The sequence below is a fragment of the Nerophis lumbriciformis genome, linkage group LG23, assembly GCF_033978685.3.
Source record: "Nerophis lumbriciformis linkage group LG23, RoL_Nlum_v2.1, whole genome shotgun sequence".
NCBI classification, from domain to species: domain Eukaryota; kingdom Metazoa; phylum Chordata; class Actinopteri; order Syngnathiformes; family Syngnathidae; genus Nerophis; species Nerophis lumbriciformis.
Genome location: NC_084570.2, coordinates 33,878,595 through 33,890,892, shown reverse-complemented (window position 1 = coordinate 33,890,892; position 12,298 = coordinate 33,878,595). Strand labels below are relative to the sequence as shown.

Sequence of the window (12,298 nt, the reverse complement as noted above, 5' to 3'; positions counted from 1 at the left end):
GTAACACAGTGGTGAACATACCCTTTCCCAACTACTTTGGCACGTGTTGCAGCCATGAAATTCTAAGTTAATTATTATTTGCAAAAAAAAAATAAAGTTTATGAGTTTGAACATCAAATATGTTGTCTTTGTAGTGCATTCAATTGAATATGAGTTGAAAAGGATTTGCAAATCATTGTATTCCATTTATATTTACATCTAACACAATTTCCCAACTCATTTGGAAACGGGGTTTGTATTACTGAATATAGTATTTGCTGAATAAAACCTCTTCCTTGTTGTTAATGAATACTCAGGCCTAGTTGAGAGTGTTTTCTGAGGTTGTACTTGGTGAAACAAGTTTGAGAACCACTACTTCACAGGTGTCAAACTCAAGGCCCGTGTGCCAGATGTGGCCCGCCACTTCATTTTATTTGGCCCTCGAAAGCCTGGAAATGATATGTATAAAAAGTACTGTAACTTTTCTTACTAAATGTATTCTTTCTTTCTATTTTGTGAGAAGAAGAAAATGCACATACTCCATGTAATCGCAAATTATGCTGACTTAAATATTGTCTAATTATGCAAAAATATATAATCAAACATTCAAACCATTTTTTGAAATATAAATAAATACTAATAATAATGATTTCAAAGCAAGTTAACCATCAAATTGTGCAATGTAAAAGTAGCAATAGATTTCATGGTCAAATTGTGAAATTTACTGTGGTTTTTACAGTATTTTTCTCTAAATGAAAAAAAGTACTTTTTTTTTACTGTAATAAACTGTGGTGCAGTTTTGGCAATTACAGTAATACACCGAAAAATGGACAGTTGTTGATTTGCGGTTAAAAAAACAACTAAACAAACTGGCAGCTCAGGTGCCAACATTTTACTGTAAAATTGCAGGGTTTTTTATTTACAGTAAAAAAAACAAATGTAAATTTTACAGTAAAATTCTGGGAACTGAGCTGCCTTTTTTTTTACACTAAAAACAGCAGTACTGTTTTTCCATTTACAGTAACATACACTACATTTTGAGATGAAATTACTGCAATTTACCTTTTTTTTTTTTTTACATTTTAGTTTTTAAATAATCTACCAGTGTTGTCCCGATACCAATATGTTGGTACCGGTACCTAAATGGATTTCGATACTTTTCGGTACTTTTATACTTTTTTAATTAATGGGGACCAAAACAAATTTCATTATAGGCTTTATTTTGACAAACAATCTTAGGGTACATTAAACATATGTTTATTATTGCAATTTAGTCCTTAAATAAAATAGTGATTATACTAAACAACTTGTCTTTTAGTAGTAAGTAAACAAACAAAGACTCCTAATTAGTCTGCTGACGTATGCAGTAACATATTGTGTCATTTATCTACCTATTATTTTGTCAACATTTTTAAGGACAACCTGTAAAAATGGATTATTAATCTACTTCTTCATTTACTGTTAATATCTAAAATTTATAAAAACAAAAGAAAATGTTGTGATGCCAAAAAATATCGATTTAATCATAGTAGTATCGGCTAGATACGCTCCTGTACTTGGTATCATTACATCGGATGTCAGGTGTAGATCCACCAATGGCGTTTGTTTACATTTTGACGCCGGTGAGCTACGGTGTGTAGTGAAGCATGTTTAGCTATTCCTCGTCCTCCAGTGATAATGGAACTTGTAAGAAACATACTTTATTTGTCGCCATGGAGACCAGCATTAGTGATTTAGAAGTAGCTAAAACACTGCAGACTGCGGATGGACTGCTAGCCATGTTTTAAAGCACCTCTTCCTGAGGGTGTTTCAGTATTATAACTTCACCTTTATCTTTACTTTTTACACCAAAATGCGTCCGTTCTCCCTTTTCTGTCTACACACTGTGTCTGCTTGTAAGTACTCTGTGTGTGTGTGTGTGTGTGCGCTGCCGAACATGCTCCTCTGCACGTAAAACCAGCAATGTCATGACGTGACGATGACAGGTGGGCGGGGTCGGTACTTTTTAGAGGCGGTATGGTACCGAATATGATTCATTAGTATTGCGGTACTATACTAATACCGGTAAACCGTACAACCCTATAATCTACTAATAAAATCCATTTAAAAAATTGTGTAATAATATTATTCACTGCTAAAAACATAACTGCAATGTGGCCCTCAGTGAAAACCACTTTGACACCTCTGACCTATTTCATCAGGCATACCAGATAATTTCTCTGGAGCGCATGAGTTCTCCGTGCTCGTTGATGTAGCGTTCAATCACCAGGTTGCCGTTGGCGTCGTGAGCCGAGTAGTAGTTGGTGACCACTCTGCAGGGGATGCCCAGCGCCCTGGAAACTGCGGTGTGAAGAGTCAACGTTAAAAACAAATGTTTTCACATAAAGAGTCCTGCGTCGGGAAGAGTGACGACGTGTGTTTTCCTTGTGATAGGACGGCGAGCTCTGCGGCGTCCTATCTTACTTGAGCAGGCGACGGCGGCAAACACCCAACACTGTCCGAAGCGGACGGGCTGACAGGCTTGCGTGTCCCAGTTGTGCAGAATCTCCACGCTCCCCTTCCAGAACATGGGGCTCACGCCCCCGTCAAACTTATCTGTCCAGTTCCCCAGCAGAACCCCTTTGTCATCGTTACAATTCACCTGCCGGGCCACAGGGGTGTCAGCACAAAGCATAGAAAGGAGAAGATCAGAACTGCAGCTCCTTACTCACCATGGCACTGAGAACTCGGCACACATAGATGGGGTTTCTCCTGCCGGAGCAGTCTTTGCCTGGATTACGCAGACATTTAGGATTCATGTCCAGAATCCGCAGACACACGTCCAGGATTCCAGTTTCAAACTGTGCAAAATGAAAACATGTTTAATTACGGCTCCTCGTCTGTTGGTGATTGATACAAGACAGGAGAACATATGCCAAAAGCGTGCTCGGGGGGGGGAAACCTCTGAACAGGTGCAGTTGAAGCCTCGGTAATCTCACGAGTTATGTGCTGCTCATTCCAGGATCTGACCTCTGAATTATTCATCGTCTGACTGATTTATAAACAATGATTCAGTGTTTCAGTAACACATGGAGACATCTTCACTTGTATCGCACACCAAATACAGACTAATCATCTAACTCTGACGAAGTGAACATAAAGGTACGCGTGTGTGTGAAGTAGGGTTGTACGGTATACCGATACTAGTATAGTACTGCGATACTAATGAATCAAAAACGGTACTATACTCTGTTTAAAAAATACCGGTTCGCCATATTTTTTTTTTTACAGGCGCCTCGTCATGTTGCGACATTGCTGGTTTTACGAGCAGAGGAGCATGTTCAGCAGCGCGCACACACTGAGTACTTACAAGCAGACACAGTGTGTAGACAGAAAAGGGAGAATAGACGCATTTTGGTGTAAAAAGTAAAGATAAAGGTGAATTTATAAAACTCCGGAAGAGGTGCTTTAAGACATGGCTAGCAAGCCACCAGCTAACATCCATCCGCAGTGTTTTAGCTACTTCTAAATCACTAATCCTTGCCTCCATGGCGACAAATAAAGTACCTTTCTTAAAAGTATCATTATCACTGCAGGACGAGGAATAGCTAAACATGCTTCACTACACACCGTAGGAGGATACAATAGCTCACTGGCATCACAATATAAACAAATGCCATGGGTGGATCTACACCTGACATCCACTGTAATGATACCAAGTACAAGAGTGTATCTAGTTGATATTACTATGATTCCATGGATATTTGTTTTATTGTCACAAAATATTTTTCTTTTTAAAAAAAAAATCATATTATATCTATAAACTCAGTAAATATGTCCCTGGACACATGAGGACTTTGAATATGACCAATGTACGATCCTGTAACTACTTGGTATCAGATCGATAATGAAATGAACAAGTGGACTAATAATCAATTTTTACAGTTTGTCCCTCATAATGTTGACAAAATAATAGGTAGATAAATGACACAATATGTTACTGCATACGTCAGCAGACTAATTAGGAGTCTTTGTTTGTTTACTTACTACTAAAAGACAAGTTGTCTAGTATGTTCTCTATTTTATTTAAGGACTAAATTACAACAATAAACATATTTTTAATGTACCCTAAGATTTTTTGTTCAACTAAAGACAATGAATTTTTTTGCGGTCCCCTTTATTTAGAAAAGTATCGAAAAATATCTAAATACATTCTTGATAGCAAAATATTGGTATCAAGACAACCCTAATGTGAAGTAAGTTGGCGCTTTGCTGTTGTTACCTGGCCAAAGTTCCATGGAGTCGCTATCGGATGTTTGGCGTTGCCTCGAAAGATGATTCCATCCTGAGACAAGACATATTCTTCCAAATCCTCTTTCTTTTCCATGTATACAGCGTCCCCTGTTGTCAAGAAACAACAAACAATAAAACAAACAACCCATTCCAACGCGCCTTTAGCTGTCAAATTCCATAAATGCTATAACCAAATACCGGATTCACTTTATAGAACTAAAGCAGAGGTCGGCAATCCAAAATGTTGAAAGGACCATATTGGACCAACAATACATTACACAAATCTGTCTGGAGCCGCAAAAAATGAAAAGTGTTACAATGAAGACAACACATGATGTAAGTGTCTATATAAGCCTACTATCAAAATGACTTTAAAAAGCTTATATAAGTGTTATAATGAAGGCAACATATGATGTAAGTGTCTATATTAGTTATATTAGCCTACTATCAAAATTACTTTAAAAGTATTGTATAAGTGTTATAATGAAGACAACACATGATGTAAGTGTCTATATTAGCTATATTGTCTAATATAGACATGATATGTCTATATTAGCTATAGTAGCCTACTATCAAAATGACTTTAAAAGTCATATATACCGTATTTTCCGCACTATAAGGCGCACCTAAAAACCACAAATTTTCTCAAAAGCTAACAGTGCGCCTTATAACCCGGTGCGCTTTATTACGATTCATTTTCATAAAGTTTCGATCTCGCAACTTCGGTAAACAGCCGCCATCTTTTTTCCCGGTAGAACAGGAAGCGCTTCTTCTTCTACGCAAGCAACCGCCAAGGTAAGCACCCGCCCCCATAGAACAGGAAGCGCTTCTTCTTCTACTGTAAGCTACCGCCCGCCCCCGGAAGAAGAAGAAAAAACGCGCGGATATCACCGTACGTTTCATTTCCTGTTTACATCTGTAAAGACCACAAAATGGCTCCTACTAAGCGAAAAGGATCCGGTTCATAAAAAGACGCAATCTCTCCATCCGCACACGGATTACTACCGTATTTCACAGCAACTGATATTCCTGTGAATCGCACTGTGGAACGGGAGCACGTACGGTGAATATTCGCACCACAGGGAATGAGAAGTCATCCTTCACTGTGGTTCTAGCTTGCCATGCTAACTTCCACCCATGGTGATATTCAAAAGGAAGACCTTGCCAAAAGAGACCTTTCCAGCCGGCGTCATCATAAAAGCTAACTCGAAGGGATGGATGGATGAAGAAAAGATGAGCGAGTGGTTAAGGGAAGTTTACGCGAAGAGGCCGGGTGGCTTTTTTCACACAGCTCCGAAGGCGAACACACCTTCACTAAGACGGGCAGACAGCGCCGGACGACATACGCCAACATTTGCCAGTGGATCGTAAATGCCTGGGCAGATATTTCGGTCACAACTGTGGTCCGAGCTTTCCGGAAGGCAGGATTCACAGAACAACAGCGACACTGACTCCGATGACTTCGACGAGACGGAACCGGCCATTTTGGATACCACGCTTGCGCAACTTTTCAATTCGGACACCGAAGACGAAGAATTCGAAGGATTTACGAATGAAGAATAACTTCAGAAGGTGAGCGCTATGTTTATTTTGTGTGTTGTGACATTAACGTTCGAGCAACATTATGTTGCTATTGCTCTACACCATTTTGAATTTTACTATGTTTGTGATTGCACATTTGCGTACATTTTGGGACAGAGTTGTTAGAACGCTGGTTTTCAATATATTATTAAAGTTTGACTGAACTATCTGACTGTTTTTTTGACATTCCCTTTAGCGCAGCGTAGGCGCGGCTTATAATCCGGGGCGGCTTATTGGTGGACAAAGTTATGAAATATGTAATTCATTGAAGGTGCGGCTAATAATCCGGTGCGCCTTATAGTGCGGAAAATACGGTAAGTGTTGTAATGAAGACAACACATGATGTAAGTGTCTATATCAGCTATATTAGCCTACTATCAAAATGACTTTAAAAGTCTTATATAAGTGTTATAATGAAGGCAACACATGATGTAAGTGTCTATATTAGTTGTACGAGCCTACTATCAAAATGACTTTAAAAGTCTTACATAAGTGTTATAATGAAGGCAACATATGATGTAAGTGTCTATATTAGTTATATTAGCCTACTATCAAAATTACTTTAAAAGTCTTATATAAGTGTTATAATGAAGACAACACATGATGTAAGTGTCTATATTAGCTATGTAGTCTAATATAGACATGATGTGTCGGGTGCCCGTCTTGGTTGGGGCCTGTTGGGCCTAGTCCCTGCGTCTATTGTGGTAGCTTGGTGCTGCAAGGTATTCCGAGGTGCTGCGAGTCGGCCAGTTGCTGGGGTAGTGACCTTGTTTGTCAGCATGTCTGTGATCTTCTTTTAATTCTTTTTTTTTTTAATTAATTAATTAATTTATTTATTTATTTATTTATTTTTAAAATATATTTTATTAATATTATTTTTTAATTTTTCCCCTCCCTCAGGGGGGGGGCTCGGCGGGGCGGTTGCTGGTTGTTCCATCTCCATCGTTGGGGTCCCTGCGGGTGGGGTGGGTGGTTCCCGTGGCCCTGTGCCTGGGTGGTCCTGCGGCGGCCGGTTTGGGTGGGGTGGCCGGGGGCTGGCCTCGCCGCGCTCTCCGGGGGTGGGGGGTGGGCTCGTGGGGGCCCGGTTGCCGGTGGGGCGGGGGCGGTCTTCCCGTCCGGTTGCGGGGAGTCTCTGGGTCCTTCGGGCGGGGCGTCTCGCCTTTCTGCCCGTGTGGGGTGTGGTCTCTCGCTGGCTTGGGGTCTGGCTGTCCCCTGCTTTTCTCGTGCCCTGTCCTCCGCCGGGTGCGTCTGTCTGCGGCCTGCTGCTGGCCCTTGTGGGCGGTACGGTGCGTCGGGCTCTGGGGTTCCTGTCGCTGGCCGGCTTGGCTGCGTGGGGGCGGTGGTCCCTGGTTCCCTGGGCACCACGCCTCCTGTTTGTGGGTTGGGCTCTCGGGGGTGATGGGGCCGTGCTCTGGCTCCCACGCACTCTGGGAGTCGAATGTATTGTACATGCAAATTCACATATGCTCACATACGTACATAGGTACCTACGCTCCCACATACATACACAAATACAGTACATATTTACCTACCTAATGTTCGTACATCCACACGCACATTCAATATACAAACATACACATACACATACTGTACATATACATTCACTGTACAAACACATATACACATTCTGTACATATACATTCATTGTACAAACACATATACACATTCTGTACATATACAAGTACATATGCATACTTACACTCATGCACATAATCACGTTTCATCAAACATATATTAACGTTGTTGCCCTAGGGTAAACTGGGTGTAACACATGGCACACTGACAAAGCTTAACCTATTGTGACTATAACAATCTACAAGGTTAATGTAGGTTGCTTCTCTTTCTCCCCCTCCATTTTTCTGCATTCTTTCGTATCTCAAGTTATCATTACGTATATGTATTGTTGCATTTAAACAACTGTATTGTTGATAATAAAGGTAAATTATTGGTATTGTTCATTATCAATAGCGCTATTTCTATTGGTATTTGTATTGATCCATTTGTAGTGTAATAATGCTCATTGTCATTTCTGTATTATTTTTTATTTTTCGCTAACTGCTTATTTGCTATTACTTTTACCATCATATTTGTACATGTCATATTTGCTGATGTTGCTCTATTGTTGTTGTTGTTGTTGTTTGCTGTTGTTGTTTTTGTCTCTCTGTCTAATCCCCCTCTTGTCCCCACAATTTCCCCCTCTGTCTTCTTTTTTTTTCTCTTTCTATCCCCTCCTGCTCCGGCCCGGCTGCACTAAATGATAATATAAATACATTTAATAAAGTCAAATACAAATAAGGCAACAAGAGAAGTATCCTACACTTCTCTTTTGTAAAGTAAATCTGAACAGCCGACATGGGCATCTACATCAACTATATGATTTGCCTGAGAAGCTGGACAGGACATAAAAAAAAAAAAAAAAAAAAAAAAAAAAAAAAAAAAAAAAAAAAAAAAAAAAAAGCTATGTAGTCTAATATAGACATGATGTGTCTATATTAGCTATAGTAGCCTACTATCAAAATGACTTTAAAAGTCTTATATAAGTGTTTTAATGAAGACAACACGTGTTGTAAGTGCCTATATCAGCTATATTAGCCTACTATCAAAATGACTTTAAAAGTCTTATATAAGTGTTATAATGAAGGCAACACATGATGTAAGTGTCTATATTAGTTGTACGAGCCTACTATCAAAATGACTTTAAATGTCTTATATAAGTGTTATAATGAAGGCAACACATGATGTAAGTGTCTATATTAGTTGTACGAGCCTACTATCAAAATGACTTTAAATGTCTTATATAAGTGTTATAATGAAGGCAACACATGATGTAAGTGTCTATATTCCCAATAATAGCCTACTATCAAAATGATTATGTGTCGCAGGCTGACGCAAATCTTCGTTGACAGAAATGTTGAAATGTAATATTTATTCTACACATTTTTACAACATTGGAAAATATTTGTAAAACTTTTCAGAGGGTGAGATAACTCCTGGAAATGACATGATTAGAATGGCCAAAGGTATAGATGTGTGTGTCCAAGTTTTAAGGAAACGGCAGGCTGTCTAATAGAATTATTACAATCTTTGCAAGCTGGGTAACGTTTGCTGTGGTCTGGAACAACATGGCACACAAACAACTATGAGAAATGTAGCCAATGTTACATACAGATAATGTGTCATGAGGCATGCAAATGTAAATTAAATACACAGAGGACATAAGTAAAGGAAATTAAATTAGCTCAAATATACCTACAAACGAGGCATGATGATATAATATGTACATACAGCTAGCCTAAATAGCATGTTAGCATGCAGTCAAAGCTCACCTTTGTGCATTCACGTACAGTATAAAAAGTTTGGTGGACAAAATGAGAGAAAGGAGGGGTGACATAAAACACGTCTTTCTGTGGCAGCGTCGGAGAAAGTTGTACATGTAAACAAACCATTGCGTCAGAGTCCACACAACTACGGTGAGTTCAAGGACCGCCGAAATTGGTAGGATAAAGCGGCGCTTGCCAAATACTCTCATCAGTGGAGCATAACCATCTCATTCTCTTCACTCATGTTTGGTCCCTAGGGGGTCACAAAAGAACTCCTACGAACCATCCATTTGTTTTCTAAGCTCAGTGTCCTCATTAGGGTCACGGCCAGCTCAATTTGGGTGAGGTGGGCTACTCCCCGGACTAGTCCCCGTTCAGTCAGGCCATAGGAATCCCTACTGTAGACCAAGATTAGCGTTATCATAAATGCTCTGGTGTTCGTCCCAACATATCGTATCGCCGTGGGCAAGTCTAGGTGTGTTTCGTTCACCCACCTGAGCACCAGGGGTTAAATAGCAAGATGAAATCAATCCGTGCCGACTGCCCCAGGTTCAGGGTGTAGCGTCCTATGGGTGCGTCGGGGGCGGCACAGATGGACAGGGCCACCATGTCTCCGGGGGGGCTGATGGCGGCCGCACTCCAGCGAGAAGTATCCACGCTGGCAGACAGACCGAAGGACGCCCGGGTGCCGTACTGCTCAGAAGGTTGGGGACCTGGAACAGTCGTTAACATTTATTTTATATTTGACTCCGGCCAACAAACCTCAGGAGAACTTTTGTCAAAGTAACCACATTCCGTTTGAGTCTCTTCGAGTGCATGACCAGTGAACCAGAACCGAATTATGATCCAAATGATTTAGGACTCATGTGGCTTTAAATGGCTCACATTCAGATTGTCTTCTGGTAAATGAGCTAACCTTACCTTACGTCTGTCTAGAAGGCCTTCTCCTTCACTTAGTTCTGCCCACAACCCAAACCAAGGGGATCACAGAATCCAGGTCAGTGCTTACCATGGCACATTATTGTATTTGTGGTGGTCCACCACAATTACATTTGGACTTCCACAGAAAAAATATGTATTTTTCCAAATTTTTTGCATCACATACTACAAAACCCAAAACCAGGGAAGTTGTCACGTTGTGTAAATGGTAAATAAAAACTAAATACGATGATTTACAAATCCTTTTCAACTTATATTTAATTGAATAGACTGCAAAGACAAGACATTTAACTTTGTAACTGGTAAACGTTATTTTTTTGCAAATATAAGCTCATTTGGAATGTGATGCCTGCAACATGTTTCAAAAAAGCTGGCACAAGTGGCAAAAAAGAGTGAGAAAGTTGAGGAATGCTCATCAATCAATCAATGTTTACTTATATAGCCCTAAATCACGAGTGTCTCAAAGGGCTGCACAAGCCACAACGACATCCTCGGCTCAGATCCCACATCAGGACAAGAAAAAAGTCAACCCAATGGGATAACACTTATTTGGAACATCCCACAGGTGAACAGGCTAATTGGGAACAGGTAGGTGCCATGATTGGGTATAAAAGCAGCTTCCATGAAATGCTCAGTCATTCACAAACAAGGACGTGGCGAGGGTCACCACTTTGTCAACAAATGCCTGAGCAAATTGTTTAAGAACATTTCTCAACTATTAGTATGCTATTGCAAGGAATTTAGGGATTTCACCATCAACGCTCCGTAATATCATCAAAAGGTTCAGAGAATCTGGAGAAATCACCGCACGTAAGCCATGATATTACAGACCGTGGATCCCTCAGGCGGTACTGCATCAAAAAGCGACATCAGTGTGTAAAGGATATCACCACATGGGCCCAGGAACACTTCAGGACACCACTGTCAGTAACTACAGTGGGTCGCTGTAAGTGCAAGTTAAACCTTTACTATGCAAAGCCAAAGCCATTTATCAACATCACACAGAAACACCGCAGGCTTCGCTGGGCCCGAGCTCGTCTAAGATGGACTAATGCAAAGTGGAAAAGTGTTCGGTGGTCTGACGAGTCCACATTTCAAATTGTTTTTGGAAACTGTGGACGTGGTGTCCTCCGGAACAAAGAGGAAAAGAACCATCCAGACTGTTCTAGGCGCAAAGTGGAAAAGCCAGTATCTGTGATGGTATGGGGGTGTATTAGTGCCCAAGGCCTGGGTAACTTACACATCTGTGAAGGCACCATTAATGCTGAAAGGTCCAGACCTGTCTCCTATTGGAAATACGTGGCGCATTATGAAGGCTAAAATATCAAGAAGGGAGACTGTTGAACAACTTAAGCTGTACATCAAGAAAGAATGGGAAATAATTCCACTTCAAAAATGTGTCTCCTCAGTTCCCAAACCTTTACTGAGTGTTGTTAAAAGGAAAGGCCATGTAACACAGTGGTAAAAATGCCCCTCTGACAACTTTTTTGCAATGTGTTGCTGCCATTAAATTCGAAGTTCATGATTATTTGCAAAAAAAAAATAAAGTTTCTCAGTGTGAACATGAAATATCTTGTCTTTGCAGTCTATTCAATTGAATATAAGTTGAAAAGGATTTGCAAATCATTGTATTCTCTTTTTATTTACCATTTATACAACGTCACAACTTCACTGCTTTTGGGGTTTGTATAATGACGAGGGTTGTACGGTACAACGTACTAATGAATTATAAAGGTATGCTGTCATAGGAAAATACTGGTACATTTTTCTTTTCATCGCCATGAGGACATTGCTGGTATACGAACCGCGGCGCATGTTCATCAACACACACATTATTCACAAGCAGAAACAATGCCAACACAGAACAGGAATAATACAAAAATTGTTGGCTTAAACCTAAAGATAATAAATATGTGGGGCTGTAAACACTGAAGTGCCGCTTTGCAAGCAGTGCTTTAAAATCAAATTAAACGTTATTTATGTAGCACTTTTCATGCACAGGCAAGTGGCAGGCACAAAGTGCTGTGCAAAACAAAACAACAACAAACTAAAAAAAGTAACAATAATAGAAGAAGAGAAGAAAACACGCATGCACTCACGCTCTATTGACAATAACAAAGCAAAAACATGGCATGGCACTGAGGATTTGAGGAGAAATCACTACCTTTGAGGCGTCCACACTGGAAAATAACAGAAATTAACGCCAT

At 40.2% G+C, this 12,298-nt stretch overlaps 1 protein-coding gene across 1 annotated transcript in view; it reads right to left on the bottom strand.

Annotated features, from left to right (window-relative positions):
• Positions 1-12,298, bottom strand: part of tgm2b (transglutaminase 2b) — a 48,657-nt gene that overhangs the window by 16,468 nt on the left and 19,891 nt on the right. The window contains exons 3-7 of the mRNA XM_061985706.1: positions 9,647-9,865; positions 4,241-4,359; positions 2,691-2,819; positions 2,443-2,620; positions 2,187-2,319 (exon numbers count right to left, since the gene is read on the bottom strand). Coding sequence (XP_061841690.1) covers positions 2,187-2,319; positions 2,443-2,620; positions 2,691-2,819; positions 4,241-4,359; positions 9,647-9,865 — 778 coding nt within the window. The remainder of the gene's footprint in view (positions 1-2,186; positions 2,320-2,442; positions 2,621-2,690; positions 2,820-4,240; positions 4,360-9,646; positions 9,866-12,298) is intronic.